At 45.3% G+C, this 12,961-nt stretch overlaps 1 protein-coding gene across 1 annotated transcript in view; it reads left to right on the top strand.

The window, feature by feature from the left end:
* LOC132213172 (semaphorin-4F-like) overlaps positions 1–12,961 on the top strand; it is a 52,939-nt gene that overhangs the window by 38,205 nt on the left and 1,773 nt on the right. Inside the window, 3 exon segments of the mRNA XM_059659335.1 lie at positions 12,078–12,136; positions 12,398–12,923; positions 12,925–12,959. Coding sequence (XP_059515318.1) covers positions 12,078–12,136; positions 12,398–12,923; positions 12,925–12,959 — 620 coding nt within the window.

The following is a 12,961-nucleotide window of genomic DNA, read 5'->3' as shown; positions in this document are numbered from 1 at the left end:
ACCCCCCAGTTTTTTTGTGTCCATTTGTTATTCTTATATGCATGCATATAAGTCCTTCGGTTGATTTCTTAACGCCCCCCCAAACCCTCCCCAAGCTTCCCACTGTAGTTTGACAGTCTGATCAATGCTGCTCTGCCTCTGCATCTATTTTTGTTCATCAATTTATATTGGTCTTTATCATCCGTTTCAACCTCACCGGGGCCTTCCCCACCTCACCAGGGCCATTTCAACCTCACCGGAGCTGTTTCAGCCTCACCGGGCCGTCCCGACCTCACCGGAGCCGTCCTGACCTCATCAGGGCCCTTTAGACCTCATCGGGGCCATTTCAACCTCATCGGGGCCATCCCCACCTCAACGGGGTATTTTGGCCTCACCGGGGCTGTTTCAACCTCATTGGGGCTGTCCCTACCTCACCGGGGCCATTTCGACCCTATCGGGGCCGTCCCGACCTCACTGGGGCCGTCCCGACCTCACTGGGGCTGTCCCTACCTCACAGGGGTTGTTTCAACCTCACCGGGGCCATCCCAACCTCACCGGGGTTCGTCTCGACCTCACTGGTGCTGTCTTGACCTCACTGGGGCCATTCTGACCTCACCAGGGCCGTTTCGGCATCACCTGGGCTGTCCCAACCTCACCAGGGCCGTCCTGACCTCACTGGGGCTGTCGCAGCCTCGCTGGGGCTGTCGCGGCCTTACAGGGGCCGTCCCAACCTCACTGGGGCCATCCCGACCTCACTGGGGCTGTTTCAACCTCACTGGGGCCGTCCTGGCCTTATTGGGGCCATCTCGGCCTCACCGGGGACGTTTCACCCTCACCGGGACTGTCCCGACCTTACCGGGGCCGTTTTGGCCTCACCAGAGCCGTCTCAACTTCACCGGGTCTGTTTCAAACTCACCGGGGCCATCCCGACCTCACTGGGGAAGTGTCGACCTCACTGGGGCAGTCTCGCATCTCCAGGGGTGTCCCAACCTCACCGGGGCTGTCCCAACCTCGCTGGGGCCATCCCGACAGTTGATATGTTTCTTAAGTCTTTTAATCTTTAATTGAGATTCCTTTCAAATGAGTAATTTTTCATTGATTGCTTGGAAGGTTATTTTTTCAGACTGACTTCATGACTTTCTATTTTGAAGCCCAGTTAATTTACTGTTTATTTGTGCATATTATTAAATCCCAATCTTACAAATATTTTATTTTTAATTTTGTTTTATTGCTTAAAGGATTACAAGGAGTATTACATATGTCTCCCTCTTCCCCCTCCCCCCATTGACATTTTCCTGGCCTCCCCTACCCCCCAGTGTCTTATGTTTATTGGTTATGCTTATATGTATGCATATAAGTCCTTCAGTTGATCTCTTATCCTCCCCTCCCACTCCCCAACCCTCCCCAGCCCACCCACTATAGTTTGACAGTCTGTTCGATGCTGCTCTGCCTCTGTATCTATTTTTGTTCATCAGTTTATAATGGTCTTTATTATCTAGAAATGAGTGAGATCATGTAGTATTTTTCCTGCATTGACTGGCTTATTTCACTTAGCATAATGCTCTCCAGTTCCATCCATGCTGTTGCAAATGGTAAGAATTCCTTCTCCTCCTCCTCCTCCTCCTCCTCCTCCTCCTCCTCCTCCTCCTCCTCCTCCTCTTTTTTTTTTACAGCAGCATAGTATTCCATTGTGTAGATGTACCACAGTTTTCTAATCCATTCATCTGCTGATGGGCACTTAGGCTGTTTCCAGATCTTCACTATGGTAAATTGTGCCACTATGAACATAGGGGTGCATATATCCTTTCTGATTGGTGTTTCTCATTTCTTGGGATATATTCCTAGAAGTGGGATCACTGGGTCAAATGGGAGTTCCATTTTTAACTTTTTGAGGAAACTCCAAACTGTCTACCATAGTGGCTGCACCAGTCTGCATTTCCACCAGCAGCGCACGAGTGTTCCCTTTTCTCCACATCCCCTCCAGCACTTGTCGTTTGTTGATTTGTTTATGATAGCTATGCTGACAGGTGTGAGATGATACATCATTGTTGTTTTGATTTGCATCGCTCAGATGATTAGTGACTTTGAGCATGTTTTCATATGTCTCTTGGCTTTCTGAATGTCCTCTTTGAAAAGTGTCTATTTAGGTCCTTTGCCCATTTTTTGATTAGATTGTTTATCTTCCTTTTGTTAAGTTGTAAGAGTTCCCTATAAATGTTGGAGATTAAACCCTTATTGGTGATAACATTGGCGAATATGTTCTCACATGCAGTGGGCTTTCTTGTTTTGTTGATGGTTTCTTTTGCTGTGCAGAAGCTTTTTATTTTGATGTAGTCCCATTTGTTTATTTTCTCTTTAGTTTCCAATGCCCTAGGAGCTGTATCAGTGAAGAAATTGCTTTGGCATATGTCTGAGATTTTTTTGCCTTTGGATTATTCTAGTATTTTTATAGTTTCCCACCGTACATTTATGTCCTTTATCCATTTTGAGTTTATTTTTGTGTATGGTGTAAGTTGGTGGTCTAGTTTCATTTTTTTGCCATGTATCTGTCCAATTTTCCCAACACCATTTATTGAAGAGACTGTCTTGACTCCATTGTATGTTCTTGCCTTCTTTGTCAAATATTAATTGAGCATATTAGTTCAGGTCAATTTCTGGGCTCTCTATTCTATCCCATTGATCTATATGTCTGTTTTTGTGCCAGTACCAGGCAGTTTTGAGAACTGTGGCTTTGTAATACAGCTTGATATCTGGTATTGAGATCCCACCTACTTTGTTCTTCTTTCTCAGGATTGCTGCAGCTATTCGGGGTCTTTTTTTTATTCCAGATGATTTTTTGGAAAGTTCATTCTAGGTCCGTGAAATATGCTGTTGGTATTTTAATGGGAAGTGTGTTGAATTTATAGATTGCTTTGGGTAGTATGGACATTTTAATGATGTTGATTCTACCAATCCAAGAACATGGTATGTTCTTCCATCTGTTTATGTCTTCTATCTCTTTTTTCAACGTCCTGTAGTTTTCTGAGTAGAGGTCTTTTACCTCTTTAGTTAAGTTTATTCCTAGGTATCTTAATTTTTTTGGTGTGATGGTAATGGGATTTGATTGCTTTTTTAGTCTCTCTTTCTGTAAGCTCACTATTGGTGTATAGAAATGCCATAGATTTCTTGGCGTTGGTTTTGTATTCTGCTACATTGCCAAAATCATTTATTAAGTCTAATATTTTTTTGATGGAGTCTTTAGTGTTTTCTATGAACACTATCATGTCATCTGCGAATAAGGACAGTTTTACTTCTTCTTTTCCAATTTGGATGCCCTTTTTTTAAAAAATAATTTTTATTGCTTGAAGTATTACAAAGAGTATTACATATGTCTCCTCCCCCCCCCCCCCCCACCGCCGACATTCCCTCGGCTCCTACCCCCTAGTGTCTTGTGTCCATTGGTTATTCTTATATGCATGCATATAAGTCCTTCGGTTGATCTCTTAACCCCCCCGCCCCCAAACCCTCACCAGGCTTCCCACTGTAGTTTGACATTCTGTTAAATGCTGCTCTGCCTCTGCATCTACCCCTGTTCATCAGTCTATACTGGTCCCCATTATCTGTCCCAACCTCACTGGAGCTGTCCCAACCTCACTGGGGCCATCCCTACCTCACCGGGGCTATCCCTACCCCACCGGGGCTGTCTCAACCTCACTGGGGCCGTCTTGACCCTGCCGGTGTCGTACATCACCAGGGTCGTTTCGGCCTCACCGGGGCCGTCCCAACCTCACCGGGGCTGTCCCGACTTCACCAGGGCCGTTTCGGCCTCACCAGGGTCGTTTCAACCTCACCAGGGCTGCCCTGACCTCACCGGGGCTGTCTTGACCTCACCGGGGCTGTCTCCACCTCCCCGGGGCCATTCCAACTTCACCGGGGCCATTTCGGCCTCACCAGGGCCATCCCAGCCTCACTGGGGCTGTCCCGACCTCACCGGGGCCATTTTAACCTCACCGGGGCTGTCCCAACCTCACTGGAGCTGTTTCAACCTCACCGGGGCCGTCCCGACCTCACTGGGGCCGTTTCAACCTCACCGGGGCCATCCCAACCTCACCGGGGCCGTTTCAACCTCACCGGGGCTGTCCCAACCTCACTGGGGCCATTTCAACCTCATCAGGGCCATCCCGACCTCACCTGGGCTGTTTTAACCTCACCGGGGCCGTCCCAACCTCACTAGAACCGTCCCAACCTCACCGGGGCTATATTGGCCTCACTGGGGCCGTCCCAGCCTCTCCAGGGAAACACGAAGTTTGGCACTCTGTCCCCTACTGGGCGGCTCCCCATCAGACAAAATCTCCAGGCTTTCCTGGTGGCTGAACATTCAGTACGCCTGCTCGGACTTCGCCCTCCACCAAGTGCACAGACTGCCCATCTGCCGTCCCCCAGCATCCCACGTGAGGCTGAAAACGGTGGGCGTGCTTGTGTGCCTGCTGGTACAGCAGTTCCACATTGCCAGCCCGGCCGGGCCTGGTCTGGGCCTGCTCCGAACCCGACTCTGACCCCGAGTGCGTCCCTCCCAGATGCGAGGAGCCGAAACCTGCAGCCTGCTGGGTTGGGCTCTGTACTTGGTGCCTTTGCACATCCTACTCAGTCTCAATGCTCTTCTTTCTTTCCTTCCAGTTGTAGAGCCTCCACTGGGCCAGCTTTCCCATGGTTCCGTATGATAGCTGTTTGTCCCACAGTTGGTAGTCTCAATGTTGTTGTGGGAGGCAGCACGCACAGGTCTCTTCCTTATGCCACCATCCTGGTTCTCCTGGGTCTGCTTCTTGAGCATGTCTCCCATGGGTGTGAGGAGTTGAAGTCTGCAATTTGTTGGATTAGGCTGCAAAAATGCAGGTGGGTCTTCTTGTGCACCTGGCACAGCTTGGATGGGGATGTAAATTGATTAGGGCTGGGCCTCAGGGAGTTGCCAGGGCAGAGCAAATAGCAGTGGCGGCATCTCTGCAGCCCCTCGCCTCTCCGGGACACCAGGGCTTCGCGTCCCCCCGTGCCGGCAAGCAGCTGCGCGACAGAGCCTCCCTCGCTTTCTGACCGCTGCAAGGCTGTGCCGCCTCTCCCCGTAGGGTCTGGTGGCTCATGATCCCACTCGAACCAGCTCAGTGGATTCGAGAGTTTGTAAAAGCAGAGGCGTTTTCTCTTGTGCCTCTGGCACAGCCTGGATGGGGATGTAAATTGAGTAGGGCGGGGTCTCAGGAAGCCTCCAGAGCCCGTCAAACAGCAATGGCGGCATTTCCGCGGTGGCTCCTCGCCTCTCTGGGACACCGGGACTTTGCGTCCCCCAGTGCCGGTGAGCAGCCGCGTGCCAGAGCCTCCCCCACTCTATGACCACTGCAGAGCTGTGCCGCCTCTACCCATGGGGCCTGGGGCCTCAGAGACCTTCCCCGAGCATGCCCAGAGGATTCGAGGGTTCGTAACCACTTCCGAATGAAAAAAAAAACACTGCGCATCCAGTTGCAGCACACCTGGTGCGTGAGTGTGTACCTCTGTTTTTTGCTCCTCTGTAGCTCCTACTCAGTCTCACTGCGCTTCTTTCTTTCCTTCCAGTTGTAGAGCTTCCACTGGGCCAACTTCCCCATGGTTCTGAATGGTGGTTGTTTGTCTTATAGTTGGTAGTTTCAATGATGTTGTGGGAGGCAGCATGCACAGGTCTACTCCCTATGCCGCCATCTTGGTTCCTTGGATGCCTTTTATTTCCTCTTTTCTAATCGCAATGGCTAATACTTCCAGTACTATGTCGAACAGGAGTGGTGAGAGTGAGCATCCCTGTCTTGTTCCTGTTCTTAAGGGAAATGGTTTTAGTTTTTGCCCATTGAGTATAATGTTGGCTGTGGGTTTGTCATATATGGCTTTTATTATGTTGAGGTATGATCCTTCTATTCCCACCTTGCTGAGAGTTTTTATCAAAAATGGGTGTTGGATTTTGTCAAATGCTTTTTCTGCATCAATTGATATGACTATGTGTTTTTTCTCTCTCAATTTGTTTATGTGATGTATCACTTTTATTGATTTGGATATTGTACTATCCTGGCATCCCTGGGATAAATCCTACTTGGTCATGGTGTATGATCTTTCTGATGTACTGCTGGATCCGATTTGCTAAGATTTTGTTGAGGATTTTGGCATCTATGTTCATGAGGGATATTGGCCTGTAATTCTCTTTCATTGTGTTGTCTTTATCTGGTTTTGGTTTGAAGGTGATGCTGGCTTCATAGAATGAGCTTGGAAGTGTTCCTTTCTCTTGAATTTTTTGGAATAGTCTGAGGAGGATAGGTTTTAGTTCTTCCTTGAATGTTTGGCAAAACTCCCCTGTGAAGCCGTCTGGACCTGGGCTTTTGTTTGCTGGAAGTTTTTTTTTTTTTTTTTATCAAGAATTTATATATATATATATATATATATATATTTTATTGATTTTTTACAGAGAGGAAGGGAGAGAGATAGAGAGTTAGAAACATCGATCAGCTGCCTCCTGCACATCTCCTACTGGGGATGTGCCCGAAACCCAGGTACATGCCCTTGACCGGAATCGAACCTGGGACCTTTCAGTCTGCAGGCCGACGCTCTATCCACTGAGCCAAACCGGTTTCGGCTGGAAGTTTTTTGATGACTGCTTCAATTTCTTCCATAGTTTTTGGCCTATTGAGATTTGTAGATTCTTCCTGATTGAGTTTTGGAAGGTTGTATTTTTCTAGCAATATGTACATTTCCTCCAGGTTGTCTAGTTTGTTGGAGTAGAGTTGCTCATAGTATTTTTTAACAATCATTTGTATTTCTGTGGGGTCTGTTATTTCGCCTCTATCATTTCTGGTTTTGTTTATTTGGGTCCTCTCTCTTTGCTTCTTGGTGAGCCTGGCTAGAGGTTCATCAATCTTGTTTATCCTTTCAAAGAACCAGCTCTTGCTTTCATTGATTTTATGTATTTTTTTTTGGTCTCTATGCCATTTATTTCTGCTCTAATCTTTATTATCTCCTTCCTTCTGCTCACTCTGGGCTTTTCTTGTTGTTCTCTAATTCTTTGAGTTGTAGAGTTAGATGATTTACTACCATTTTTTCTTGCTTTTTGAGGTTGGCCTGTAGAGCTATAAACTTCCCTCTCAGGACTGCTTTCATTGTGTCCCATAGGTTTTGGATTGTTGTATTTTCATTGTCATTAGTTTCCAGGATGTTTTTAATTTCTTCTTTGATCTCTGTGGTAACCCAATAAATATTTAATAACATGCTATTCAGCTTCCAAGTGTTTGAGTGTTTTAGATTGTTTTTATTGTAGTTTATTTCTAATATTATGCCATTGTGGTCTGAGAAGATGCCTGGTAAGATTTCAATCTTCTTGAATTTGGGGAAACTTTGCTTGTGACCCAATATGTGGTCTATTTTTGAAAATATCCCAGGTGAACTTGAGAAGAATGTGTATTCTGCGGCTTTGGGGTGAAATGTTCTAAAGATGTCAATTAAGTCCATCTGATCTAGTGAGTCATTTAGGATTGCTGTTTTATTTGCTGATTTTTTGTTTAGAGGATTTATCCAGTGATGTCAGTGGTGTATTAAAGTCCCCTCCTATGACTGTATTATTGTCGATCTCTCCCTTGCTATCTTCCAGGAGTTTTTTTTTTTATGTATTTAGATGCTCCTACATTAGGTGCATATATGTTTATCAGGGTTATATCCTCTTGTTGTATCGATCCCTTTAGTGTTATGAAGTGGCCTTCCTTATCTCTTGTTATGGCCTTCACTTTGAGGTCTATTTTGTCCGATATAAGTATTGCTACCCCAGCCATTTTTTTCATTTCCATTTGCCTGAAAGGTATTTTTCCATCCCCTCACTTTCAGTCTGTGTGAGTCCCTTCTTCTGAGGTGGGTCTCTTGTAGACAGCAAATGTATGGGTCATGTTTTTTTTTTTGTTTGTTTTGTTTTGTTTTGGTTTTTAAGTATATTTCATTGATTTTTCAAAGAGAGGAAGGGAGAGGAACAGAGAGCCAGAAACATCGATGAGAGAGAAACATTGATCAGCCACCTCCCGCACACTCCCCACTGGGAATGTACCTGCAACCTAGGCACATGCCCCTTACCGGATTCGAACCCGGGACCCTTCTGTCCACAGGCCGACGCTCCATCCACTGAGCCAAACGGGTCAGGCTGGGTCATGTTTTTTATCTATTCAGGCACTCAATGTCTTTTGATTGGGGCATTTAGTTCATTTATTTTTAAAGTTATTATTTAAAAGCACTTGCTTGTAGCCATCTTTATTTTTTGTGCCTGTGTTCTCTCTTACCTTTTTATTTCTTCTTTTTACACCAGTCCCTTTAGCATTTCTTGCATTACTAGTTTGGTAGTGATAAACTCCCTTAGCCTTTTTTGTCTGTGAAGCTCCTTATTTCCCCTTCAATTTTGAATGATAGCCTTGCTGGATAGAGTATTTTTGGATTCAGTCCCTTGCTTTGCATCACTTTGTAAATTTCCTTTCATTTTTTTTCTGGCCTGATGTGTTTCTGTTGAGAAATCATTTGATAATCTAATGGGAAATCCCTTGTATGTAACATTCGGTCTCTCTCTTGCAACCTTTAAGATTCTCTCTTTGTCCTGAATATTTGCCATCGTAATTATGATGTGTCTTCGTGTGGGTCTTTTTGGGTTCATCTTGTTTGGGACTCTCTGTGCTTGTGTGACTTTTTTCTTCCCCACATCAGGGAAGTTTTCGGACAATATTTCTTCGAATAGGTTTTCTAAACCTTGTTCCTCTTCCTGTTGTTCTGGCACCTCTATTATTCGTATGTTGCTTCGTTTCATGTTGTTCCATAGCTCCCTTAGACTCTCCTCCTGTCTTTTAATTTTTTTCTCCAATTATAGTTTAGTTTGGGTGTGTTTTGCTTCCTTGTCTTCTAATTCACTAATTTGGTCCTCCGCCTCTCCTAGTCTACTTTTGAAACTTTCCATAGTGTGTTTGTTTTTTTTTTTTCACCACAGCTATATAACTCTTCATTTCTTCTTGATTCTTGCTTAAGTTATTGATTTTTTCCTCCGTCTGGTTTATGCACCTTAGGACCCTTATTCTGAATTCTTTTTCTGGCATATTGCATGCCTCTGTTTCCCTTAGCCACTTTTCTGGCGATTTATCCTTTTCTTTCTTAGGTTTATTCTTTGTCTACCCATTTTTTCATCTACCCATTTTTTTAAGCTATTATCATTTTATTATTATTTCCCACCTTTAAATCTCTCAGAGGATAGGAAATTGTCTGCAAGTCTCCCTGGTCCCAGTTAGCCATCTTTCCTTCAGTCTCACTTAACCCTTATGCTGTAATCTAGGACACACACACACACACACACACACACACACACACACACACAGCACAGGGGCACACACCGAGGTCAGTAGAGCGCCCTCAGACACAGAAAAAAGTTTAATTCTGCTGCGGCAGAGGTCCTGGCTCCGCTGGGGAGGAGGACTTTGTTTTGGACTTTATTCATGTGGGGATTTACTTGAGGAAAGAGGAAGGAATAGGGAGAGTCTGTTCCTTTTCTATATATATAGAAAACACCACAGAACCAATAGATAAACCAAACAAATACAAACACCAAACACCCAGTAAAGGGTGGGGGCTGAATCTGTAGAGACTGAGCTGATATATAGGAAATGAGGTTAAGAATTGGATAAATATGGGGAGGACCTCAATTCAGTATAGAGGAAGTAGAAAAGGGATGAGTGAATAAGAAGAGAAAGAAGGGGAACAAAATAATATATATACAAAGAAATTGATTTAAAAATGGTATAAAAATAGAAAATAACAAGTAAAAATAAAATCAAATTGAATGATGAAAAAATAATGTGAAAAGAAGTAGAAAATAAAGCACTAAACAAATAAAGGAAAACAAAGAAAAAAGTAAAAAAAATAAAGAAAAAGAAAAAAAGAGCTAAAAATATAATAGTAAAAAAATAAAAATGAGAAATTAAAATGTCATTCCTTTGGCTGGCTTAAGACCCCAGTTTTCTGGAATGCCTATGATTTTTTTGTTTGTTTGTTTTTTGTTGTTGCTGTGACTGAATACCTCTCTATAGGCCAGACCCTGTTAACTCCCAGTGACTAATCAGATTTGTTTAATCCTTCATCCCATTTAGGGTGGAATCTGGGTGTGGCTGTATTCCTTGCCTGGGGCCTGGAGGGAGGGGTTATAGCTTCAGGAGAAAATGGCTGCCCAGGTCCTGGTGTTAGACGTGACTCAGCACTCAACTTGCTGCCACCTCTCCTGGACCCCCTTCTCTCCCCAGCCTCTCCCAGATTCCACTCGTCCGCACCTCCTTCTCCTCAGCACCGGTGAGTGTCTGTATCCGAAATGAACTAGGAACAGGGTTCAGTGAAAACAAACAAACAAACGCCAGCTGCAGAAACGGGGAAGACTGAGTCTCTGTGAGCTCCTCTCTTACCGGCACTGCGTGGTCTGGTCAGGTCTTCAGGCTGCCCCCTTTGGGCTCAGTCCTCCATAATTATGGAACCCAGATCTCAAATCCCCTGGCGCCAACAGTCCTGAGGCTTTCCTTTCCCCCGTCAGAGGCTGTGCCTGTCCCAAGGGACGTGGCTGGTTGCCGCCGCGTGGTTTCTCTCTGACCCTCTGGGCTCAGAGATCTGGCAAACTTTCCTGCCCAGACCCCTGGTTTTTACCTTTCCAGGGGAACTCTCCCCTTCCCAGCTGCAAACTATCTCACTAGCTGAGTCTCCTTGACCAATTCGGGGAAGATGTTATTTGTTTCAGCTGCTCATTCTATTGGCTCCAGGACAAGCCTTGGGACAGGTCTGCCTATTCCGCCGCTATCTTGTCTCCTTACAAATATTTTAGAAGTAAAAGTATTTGTTTTTGGGAATTGATTTTGGTTAAGAACTTTGATCTGGTATTTTAGTTTCTCTTGGGAGAACTTTGACACATCGCACATGAAAACAAGTGCTTTATTCTTTCCTTTATTGTTTTAATATTCATTAAAATAAGAATTTAATTGGTGTTGGATAGCCTGTGTACTTGAGCCTTGGGGTCCCCTCCACATATATATGTATGTGGGCATAGGATGTGGGGTGTGCATACATGCCAGTATACTTATTAGTAATATGAGAAATGACCAAGCTGGTACTTCTGTGCACTCTACCCTTCGTACCTCAATTCATATAAGGGAGAAAACATAGACCATGAAGTTCCTGTGGCTATTGCCACACCTATGGCCTTCCCATGTTCCCCACTGTCAGCTAGACTAAGCAAACTTGGTTTTACCCAGAGACTTTAATATATTCATACTAGTCTCAGAGCTTATTTCAGGGGCTCCAATTCATGTTGAAGGAATTCACAGTCAAAGGGAATCTACTTTTGGTTGAAGCTTTGTGTGTTCCACCTGGTCTTCACTGACAGCCCACTAGAGGTCTCCCTGGCCTCCCTCCCTCCCTCTGGTAGTGGTGCCAGGAAGTTCAGAGTAAGCAGCCTGTCTTGCTGTCCTTCTGTCAGACACAGTCCATTGAAATCCTGAAAATACCAAGATTGTATGATTTGAAACAGATCTGTTAGAGGCCAATAGGTACCAAAAGTTGTTGAAGAAAGAGTTCCTATATAGAGATGAGCAGCATTATGAAACAAAGTCATCTCACTGACTGACCCTCACAGAATTTTGATTAACTTTTATAGAGAAGTCCTCACTTTCTTTTAACAGAAAAAAGAAGAAGAAGAAGAAACCAAACCCAGACCACCCTGTAGTTTTAATACTTTTTTCAGAGAAATCTTATGGTGTGGAGAGTCAGCTGTATTTCTTGGAAGTTTCCAATATTTTTTTTAAAGCACACCACCAAACATCCTACCAACAGACCTAGTGCAGATTTAATTTTCTATGGTCTGCTAGAACGTATGTAGAATTTGACATATTAATCGTCATGAGGAGTATTGGGGGAAATTTTAATGATGAGAATGTTGACTGATAATTCCAGAAGTGATTAATGAGATGATGGAAGATATAACAAGTGAGTGAATATTCTGTGGTTCTGAGGAATATAGAAGGGAATATTGACACTGGATTTATCAAATATTCTCTTCTTTGTAGGCTGGTCCAAGACATAGAGTCAGCGGATGTCTCTTCTTTGTGTCCTAAAGAGCCTGGAGGTCTGTCTGGCTTAGGGAAATATGGGTGGAGTTGGGTGGAAAGAGGCTTGAAAGTTGTCCATTTTGGACCCACTTTGAAAGTTGGATCCTGGAAGATATGGTAGCCAGTGACCTGGGCCTTACCCTTTTTGGGAATCTCCTTTTAACTTTGCCCCCATGGTTCCTTCTCAAATCTGATATTCCTCTATGTTTCTCTTCATCAGCCCTCCACCCCCAGCCGATAGCCTCACTATCTTTTATGCCTTTGCTGTTTCTCTGCAGAACACCCAGTAGTGTTTGAAGTTCTTGTGGCGACAGCTGTGCATGTGGTCTTGCCATGTTCCCCAAGCTCAGCCTGGGCATCCTGTGTGTGGCACCAGCCCAGTGGAATGACTGCTTTTACCCCCCGGAGGGATGGGCTAGAGGTGGTGGTAACCCCAGGGGCCATGGGTGCTTATGCTTGTGAATGTCAGGAGGGTGGGGCAGCCCGCGTGGTAGCGGCTTATAGCTTGGTATGGGGCAGCCATCAGGTTCCTCCCTACCCCTTCCCCACAATCCTCCCCCCGCACACCCCCACAAACCCTCTCTCGCCCCCCTCCTCAAGCCCCTCCTCAAGCCAGGCTCATGCTGTGGGTTCTGGACTGGCTGGCTTCTTTCTGGGGGTTCTTGCAGCATCCCTGATTCTTTTCCTGATTGGTCGAAGTCAGCAGCGACGGCGACAGAGGGAACTTCTGGCTAGAGACAAGGTGGGCTTGGACCCGGGAGCGCCGCCATCTGGGACCACAAGCCACAGCCAGGATCCTCCCTCTCTCTCCTGAAGATGAGCAGCTGCCCCTGGCTCTAGCT

Source organism: Myotis daubentonii, chromosome 12 (assembly GCF_963259705.1).
Source record: "Myotis daubentonii chromosome 12, mMyoDau2.1, whole genome shotgun sequence".
Taxonomy (NCBI): domain Eukaryota; kingdom Metazoa; phylum Chordata; class Mammalia; order Chiroptera; family Vespertilionidae; genus Myotis; species Myotis daubentonii.
The sequence above is the reverse complement of the archived record's forward strand: the minus strand, read 5'-3'. Positions and strand labels throughout refer to the sequence as shown.